The sequence below is a fragment of the Aphis gossypii genome, chromosome 2, assembly GCF_020184175.1.
Source record: "Aphis gossypii isolate Hap1 chromosome 2, ASM2018417v2, whole genome shotgun sequence".
NCBI lineage: Eukaryota > Metazoa > Arthropoda > Insecta > Hemiptera > Aphididae > Aphis > Aphis gossypii.
The window spans coordinates 49,097,566-49,107,245 of NC_065531.1; the positions used below are offsets into that span (position 1 = coordinate 49,097,566).

A 9,680-nucleotide genomic window follows, 5' to 3' on the forward strand; every position below is an offset into this window, starting at 1 on the left:
TATCAATATTAATATTATTTATATCATTAAATATTTAAAACTATAAACCTCAGTGATTGATATTCTTTGCACTTACTCAGGTTTTACATAATAATTATAAATCATAAATGTTACGATAAAAGTATGTTTACCGGTTAATCTTAAGTTGCTCTTACTGCGTTGTTAGTAAAAATATCCTAATTTCGAACGAAATTTGGTAAATCTTAGGATAAATAATAAATGATAGTAATATTTTAAAATTATTTACCAATTGTGTGATATTTTCCCCTTACTTTATACAATTATATAATATAATTATAATACTGTATATTTTTTAAAAAACAATATAGGTAACAATTATTTAAGTATATATTAGGAACAACATTAACTATTAAAATTTATTATAGTATAACAGTATATATTTTTAAATAATATACTATAATATGTAGTATATTAGATTCACAATTTTATATTATTATACTTAGTATATTACTTACCAAGCATGTTCAATGTTCATTCCATTTTTTTTTCAATAATGCAGTTACTCAAAATTTGATTTATTTCTATTATTTTTAAATTCTTGAGATTTTGTGTACTTTAATCAAGGAAAACCCTGTGAATAAATAAACCCATTTTTATAGAGTTATTATAATTATCATATTAAGTTAATTATCTCAATAATTATTAGATAAAGTTTTGATTGTATGTGTAAACGTTTTCAGAAAAATTATCCACCAAATAATTGACAGTATAGAAAAGGAAGATTGTCATTTGAAAAGTAGAAATACTTAGAAGCTGTTTAAGTTGTTATCAAAATATAATCATTATGTATATTTAAAATATTTAAAAATCGCATTTTGAATAACTGCATTTATAATAAAACAAAAAGAGGAGTGGTATGAATCATAAATCAGTCTCTAAGAATTTTTGAAAACAAATTTCTTCTGTTAATTTATATTACTACAGAAATTTAAATTATTTTGTGCAGCAAGTTACATTTTACTACAGACTGACTTACAACTTGTGACTTGTAACTTTATTATAAAACATACTAAATGCAGTTAACCTTGATACGCGATCACCCTTATATCGATTGTATACAATTAATAAATTAGCCAAAAATAGATAGATGTCTATATAATAAAATTGTAATTAACACTGTGTAGTACATATACATTAAACTTAAAATAACATGAGATATTATAGATTAATATTAAAGCTTATTAAAAATAGGTGAACGGTTAGTATGCGTTTTACAATTGCCACAGATAATACATTTTGGTCAGTATATTACTTAAAATACGGTTTTACGACATTTTAAGTAGTATTTTGAAACTGAAAAATTATAAAAACATCTTTTGTATCATAACTAGTGAAAAATATGATGCATTGTTGAATGAGTCTAAGAATCAATTCTCTATTAGTAACTTGAATAGTTAGGTATTTTGTTTAAGTAGGTTCAAATTATTTAAGATCATAAAATATACTATATATACACTATTTTTTGAATAGTAGAATATTTATTCTAATAATTATTTATGAATTCAATTTCATTAGTTTCCTGTGTATTATTTCAGATTACAAAAAATATGTAAAAAGGTGGTTTTCAGTATTGATGCCAAAAATAGTTCCGTTTTTGTATGGGAATGGAGGTAACATTATCATGGTTCAGGTAAGTCAAAATTTAAAATGTATGGTAATTGGTATTTTAAAAAAATCCACTTCTTTTAGATTACAATTTTTACATCTTCGTCACATTAGTAAAAATTCAGAATTATTGTTAAAAAATTTCTTAATATTATGTTATAATCTGTTTGTAATGAAATTTAACCATTATTTTTTTGTAACATCAGAGAAGTTCCGAATTTTAATTTATGACATCTTGTGATGTAACTACCTACATCTGATATCGTTTAAAAATTAAAAATAAAAATTTAAATTTTGTAATTAAGTAGAATCGTTTTAAGTTTGTCAGTCAATTTCATCAATAGTGTGACACGGATACTCTTCAAAATAATTTTGTTGAAACGCGGTTTGCTTATACTAAGGTACCTATGCCGGAATCTAGTATTGCTTATAAGAATTAATGTTATACAAAATTATTTATTAAGTACCTATTGTGTCTATTAAGTCAACTTATTTCTAAAGTGGATCAACATTTCAAGATAAATGTATCTTATTATTTGTATCACAATGTTGAATAATGTGTATCTTATTTAAAATAAATTCATGAATTTTGAATTTTGAATTTTATAACTTGGACAAATTAATCATATCTCCGTCATCAAAAATAATATGTGAGTATTGTATATATATATATTTTTTTACTTAGATAGAAAATGAATACGGACATAACGATTTAGGAAACTGTGATAAAGAGTACACGTTATGGCTTAGGGATTTAATGCTCTACTATGTTGGTGAACACGCTCAACTTTATACAACTGACGAATGCGACTCATCTTTTTTGAAGTGTGGACAGATACCAAATGTATACTCTACTGTTGACTTTGCTGCAATTGTTAATGGTAAGATAAGATCAAATTATTCAAATTCGCATTCAAAAGTTAATACTCCCTAAGGTAAAAGACTCATAGGTAATTAGTAATAAATCTATCTATATCATCGGTAATCGGTATTCATAAGTTGTATTATAATATGTATAAATCTTAAATGTTCAATGAAAAACGTTATCTAAGAGTATCTATTATTTAAAAATTAATTTATCGAAACTTACTAACTATGTAGTAACTACATGTACCAATAATTCATAGTACGAAATATAGCTGATTTTGCTTATAGAAATAACATGGTAATTGTAGATTTATTAAAAAAAAAAAATTTTTTCATACATTATGCTTATTTAATAAAGTTAAAAAATAACAGTTGAATTTGAAAGCATAATTTATTTTTAAAATTAATTTGTAATGAGTTTTATAATATTGTCATTATTCTATTTAAGTTTATGGAACATTTCTGTAACTAAATATTAAATTGAGTATATTTAAAAAGAATTATTTTATCAGATGTTAGGCATCTACAGTTATTTTAATTTAATCATCTATTATCATATTTTATTGTATATAAAAATATAAAATTATAAATATAAATATATAAAATACAACTATAACTAAATGTTACATAATAAAATGTAAGTTTTTCTAAGTAAATGAATAATATTTATTTTAAAGTAGTTATCTTTGCATACTTCTTAAATTAGTATTTATTATAGTATTATGGTATCTGTACGTTTAATTTACATATAAATTTTACTTTATTTCTTATAGTAACTGAGTGTTTTGATAATTTAAGACAAGTTCAGAAAAAAGGGCCATTAGTAAACTCTGAGTTCTACGATGGATGGGTCGCATTTTGGGACAGTCCAAGGCCGATTAGATATACCAAGGATATAATACGAGTGTTGAAATATTTTTTGGAAACCAACGTATCTTTCAATTTCTTTATGTTCCACGGCGGAACTAACTTTGGATTTACGTCGGGTGCTAATACGAACGGAACAAATTTAGATAAATCTGGCTATCGACCGCAATTGACCTCGTACGATTTTTCTGCTCCACTAAATGAAGCTGGTGACCCAACAGAAAAGTACTATGCTATTAAACAGACCCTAAAAAAAGCGGTAATTTAAATTAATTTAAAAGTAAAATATATATTATTAAAGATAATTTAGTGGATTATAAATTGAAATATAGTTGATGAGTACATTGTTTAATAGAAGATCTATAATTATTTGGTTTAAACTAAACCATTTTATTATTATTATTGTTATTATTATTATTTTTATTATCATTATTAATTGTATATAGGTACCCATATTGTTTCATAATTTATATTCGCAGTGTTGTCTTTAAAATTAAAATATCATACCCATACAGATTGAAATATGGATCAAAAAATTAACACTACGTATTGTACAATTTTTTTTTTCTGTGTAATTTGTAAATCAGGTCTCGATTCAAAATAACGTAACTTGTAAAGATCAATAAATTATTGTTGAGTTTGTGCACAAAATGGTTGAGAAGTAATTTGAGGGAAAATATTATTTATAACTACGAGTATTTAGAAGTATTAGAAGTAGTAAAATTTTTATAATTTATATAATATATTTTTATATTAAGATAATTTTTACAGAATTTTCCAACTGGGTCAACTCCGAAAATTGCACCAAAGGGCAATTATGGAACAGTAAATCTATTGCCTGTAGTAAGTTTATTTGATAGCGTAGCCCGACGTCTCAACCCAGTCTTAAATGATGTACCATTATGCTTTGAAGATATGGATATAAATCATGGTCTAGTACTGTATGAAACTAATTTACCAATCATTGAAGGATCGAATAAATTACCACTAGTTATCAAATCACTTAGAGACCGAGCTATCATCTTTTTAAATAATGTATGTGTGTATAATAATATTATATAATGTAATATCTTGTTTTTATTATAATCAAAATCAATTAGAGTCTAATATTTTAATCATCGAAATTGTGATGGTTTAAAAACATTCGTTTTAAATGTATACTATAATAGGTTGTTATTTATAGCTAAATAAAAGTATGTCACTGAAAAAGTTTACAAAATGTTTAAAACATATAGCATTATAATGAAAGAAATAAGAATTTAAAAAAATAACAAATTTAAATTTTCTAAATATTTAAATTAATTTGTTTCTTATATATGTATCTTGTATATATACTTATTACTTATAGATCAAATAGATATTTCATGATTATAAAAACCAAAATTATGAATCCATTTTTTTCTTTGTTTTAAGGTATTTGTTAGGACAAAAAAACTAGTAAGGTATCAATTCCTTTTTTCTAACATACATATTTCTTTAGAATCTGGTTTTATTTTGACATTGCTGTATGTCAAGTAAATACACAATATTATAAAAATGTTTTTTTTCTATATTAAATACACTTACGCTAATAAAAAATAGAAAGGAAAATAATTTAATTAGCCAGATTTAAAATAAAATTAATAAATAAAATATCCTTTATAGCAGGAATAAAACCACATAATTTCGGTAGTCTGTACATAATAGTTATTTAGATAAAAAGTGTACTTACACTTAAGTTTTTATTTTAAGATATTAATAAGCTATTATTTCAAAGGTGAAATTAAAAATTGATGGTGTTTATTCAGGTGAAATTAGGAACAATGAGTAGATCTTATAGTAATACGACAATGGAATTGTCAATAACTGGTAGTAATCAAAAACTGAGTATTCTTGTTGAAAATCAAGGAAGAATTAACGACAAGAGATTTTTGGAAGATAGAAAGGTACCTTAATGATATTTATTTTTAAATTGAATCTATGTAATAATACATTACGTTAATTTTAGGGGATTTTGTCAAACGTAACGCTTGGAAAACACATCCTAGGGCCGTGGGTAATGACTGGATATCCATTGAACGAAACATCGTGGTTGAAAACTCAAAATATTCAACCAAATGTCAAACCACCAGCTTTTTATAGGGGAGTTTTCATCGTACCACAAGATAATAAACACACAAAACCATTGGATACATTTTTAGATACATCTGGATGGACAAAAGTTTGTTGATTACTTTAAAATTATATTAAACGTTCAGTTCAAAAATATATAAAATATTTATTTATTTTGATCATTATGGTCGTCCTTAAGTATAATAAAAATAAAGACAATTTAACCCTTATAGTTATTATTATCTAAGGACAGGTAGGGTTATGTTGATATTTTAATCATAACTTACATTGCGTCCTCTTAATATTAAACATAACGGAATAACTTAACGTGCTTTTATGCATTATTATGAAAAAGAGAATATTTTGTTTTATTTTTAACAATATTATTGCCCATGTGACCCTGTGATAATCAAAATAATATTTGAGCATAAAATAATTCAATTGTTTTAGTTTTGTAAAATTATGAATGATCATCACTAGTTTAAACTTGAAAAATACCTAATTAATTATTTAAAATAAGTTTGTATTACAATTGATGTTTTTTACATAGCACAAGACCCTAGGACCTCATTTACCCTACCATAGACATGTTATGATACAAATAAGAAAAAATTAGTTGAATCTGAGCCCTGAATATTTAATCACTTTAATTAAATATGAGTTGGGTCGCGGTTTTATAAGATAATACTCCAATTGGCTTCATGGGAAAGATAACCAGAGAACATATTACATAACTAGTAACTATCCACCGTCATCATAGTGTATCTCGCTGTATTTTTTTAAAAGAAAAGATGAATTATTATACAAATGGAGAGTTGTCCCGATTAAGTTTTGTAAAAGATGTGTCTTTTAAATTTCTTCCTTAATAAAAAATTAATAATTAACTATGGACAAAAAATAATTAATTAAGTTATATGTGTATTAATGTAAATTTTTGGGAGACTTTCTAAACAATCTTCAAGTGGTGTCCCCTGGGTAACGCTAATAGGCTATATTAACCCAACTATTAAGTTGAAGTTTTCTTAAAATCAACATCCCGGGACCTAACGCATGCACTTGATAAAACGTTGAGACCAAATTCGTATCATTTTTCAAACTTGGAACACAACTCGAGGTTATCCATACTCAAAACAAATGAGTTTAGTTGATTATCATTTAATAAAAAACAATAAAAGACGATATTTTATCACTACATAAAATAGTTTATTTATAAAGTATGACGTTTTATATGCATGTATGTATATGTCATATTATTAACTTTTCATCACCTACCTATACACCAAGATAAAATATTCGTATTTATATTATGAAATAAACAATAATGTCTTATTATTCATTTTAAAAATGTTTGGCATTGAAATCTTAAATTATAAATGTCCGCAATTATTCACTTATTTGCATTTTGAAGTTTTGAATATAAAATAATAATTACCTTATTAATTACTATTTCCAAAACTATTCGTGCATATCGTACAATTTAAGTATTATACAAATATTTTTTGTAATTTATAACTTATCAATTTGACAATTTTTAGGGTGTTGCATTTATCAATGGCATTAACATCGGTAGATATTGGCCAGCAGTAGGTCCACAAATCACATTATACGTTCCAGCTCCGTATTTAGTTCCCGGACTCAACACTATAGTAATGGTGGAACTCGAAGGAGCTTCTGAAGATTTTACGGTCAAGTTGGTTGATAAACCTCGTTTGGATGGGTAATTCAAAATAAAAACAATACTCCATAAACTTAATTTACCTATGTTATCCAAACGAATAAATATGCATAATAAATATTATAAATTATATTCATATAAAGCAGCGGTTCCCAAAAATTTTTTTTCGCGGTACCTTTTTAGAATTAAATTCAGCCGCGGTGCCCTGCTGCGAATACTATGAAAGACATAACAAAAAAAAAATTCTATATAATATTTTTAATTATTTATTATGAGCCGTAGACCACGGTGCGCAGTTTGGGAATCGCCGATACAAAAATATTTGATTAAGTTAATGAATGGATATGGTTATATTTTTACTATTATAATTTATATTGTACATACTATGTACGTAAATGTTATCTGTGTGAACAATTATTTTTATGCATGTTTATTACTTAGTCTATCATACATTAAATGTTGTATGTATCTAATAATGGATACAATTATCAATTCATTACGATATTTAAACTTATAAATAATAATACTAATAATTGTAGATGTAATAAAAAAATAAAAACAAAAACATGATACTTTAATATTTTATAGTCAATTATGTGTGTTACGCGGAATTTCAATTTCAATTTATTTTTAACATTTTTTAATATGTCTATAGCAGTTATTGTGAATCCAAAATATATGCTATATACTTACACTGTTGTAAAATGAAAAATATAATATTGTTAAGTTGATAATAGTAAGAAAAGATCATTTATTTATGAAAATTGAAAAAAACAAAATCGGATGTCACGAGTAAACTAATTATTATGCATAAATTCAAAAACTACAACCCATTATGTGACCGGACATAGATTAGACATATCAAATAATAATTAACTACTTACTTCAACATTTTACAATATTATCGATAGTGTACACGATAGTATTAGATAAAAACAAGTGTAAATTGTAAATTGTAGATATTTAATGTTTAAAGCCTGAGATATTTCACCACATGCTGAAATATTTCACAACAACGATAAACATTGAATTTACATTTTGTTTTTATTTTCCATAGTTTCATCAACTGCAAGGTTATTACCTTATGGTTATTTATACATAGAAAGCTATTTACATAGGAATTACTACTTACATAATATTATTAAGTTTTACACTTCTAATTTTTTTAAGAATACTTACAATATTTTAGATTCTGAACGTAGCGATGAATGTGTTGATTTTAGAATGAAGTATAATAATTAAAAATAATTAAAAATTATTAGAATACTTAGACATAATTTTTTTTTTTACTAGCTTTTGAAATTCAATTTTTGACGAAGTTCGTCCATAAAAATCATAAATTTAGTAGTTAAAAATGTGTAAACAATTTTTTATAAGTAGCTAAGAATTGAAAATTGAATACAAGATTTTCCATAAGTTTGGATTACAATAATTATAAAAAAGTTGAACGTTGGTCAATTAAAAAATTCATAATTCATGAGTAAAATAACAATGTAATATCAAATAATTTTAGATTTTTGTAATAATCAAAAACTACTAGTCAAAGAAACTTGAAACATACGCCAATTATTTAAATTGGCATTTTCTGTAGGTGCATGATTTAATTTTGAGGTATTTGGATCATTAAAACATAAATCACCTTTTTCACCACCTACTGGAAAATATATCCTAGACTGACAAATCATCTTCGTACAGAATTGTTTTTCATATACAATAATACCTATCATCGGATTCAAATTTAACACATAAATAATAGGGACCTAGTGTACAGCAGAGAATTACTCACTTGACTGCTCTTTTTTTATATTAGAATAAACAAGTTGTCTAAAATTTGATGACTTTAATTTAACATAATTTGATTTTGTGTTGCAAAATATGAATAACATATCGAAGATTTCGTTTTTCCTATCAAGTGTGACTCTGAAATAGCAATTCAAAATTATTGTTCTTTAGCCGCCCAATATCTATAATACCATTGTACGTTTTCGTCATATTATTGTTATTGTTTCATTTTAATTTTCAGTATGCAACATTAGTTTCATTATTTTATATTTTGATTTTAATTATCTTTATTTTATATAATGATATGAACCTTACCTACTTCTTAATAAATATCTATATTAATTATAAAAACTTTTCATCTAAAACATGAATATTTTTCAACCATTGTGTAGTAAAGTAAACCCAATACACCTGTATTGTATTATATTATTATTCAGTGTAAAAAACACGTTAATTTAACATTTTAATCTACTTCATACTCCCGCATTTTAAGAAATAGGCCAAAGGCCAGATAAACATGTTATTTCCGCAAAATAGGAGTTTTTACTGCGCTTGGCGTAAACAACATGACTCGTCGTTGATACGAAAAAACTTCCTATGTACCAAAGTTGCGATTTTGAGATATTGGTATCCATGTATTCAGAAAAAAAGGTCATTTTGATAAAAACTGTAATAAAAATTGTTATAATTCCATAAATACGTAGATTATTATAATGAGATCACGCCACTCCAAATCAAGCCTGATAATATTGTTAATGACACTAGTCCCCTG

General features: G+C 24.8%; 1 protein-coding gene across 2 annotated transcripts in view; it reads left to right on the plus strand.

Annotated features, from left to right (window-relative positions):
* LOC114120405 (beta-galactosidase-like) overlaps positions 1-7,871 on the plus strand; it is a 38,982-nt gene extending 31,111 nt beyond the window's left edge. For both annotated transcript variants that reach the window (XM_027982289.2, XM_027982288.2), the window contains 7 exons: positions 1,557-1,651; positions 2,312-2,507; positions 3,267-3,619; positions 4,132-4,395; positions 5,148-5,285; positions 5,348-5,560; positions 6,987-7,871. In XM_027982289.2, the coding sequence (XP_027838090.2) occupies positions 1,557-1,651; positions 2,312-2,507; positions 3,267-3,619; positions 4,132-4,395; positions 5,148-5,285; positions 5,348-5,560; positions 6,987-7,172 (1,445 nt within the window). In that variant the 3' untranslated portion in view covers positions 7,173-7,871. The remainder of the gene's footprint in view (positions 1-1,556; positions 1,652-2,311; positions 2,508-3,266; positions 3,620-4,131; positions 4,396-5,147; positions 5,286-5,347; positions 5,561-6,986) is intronic.
* Positions 7,872-9,680: the final 1,809 nt, after the last annotated feature.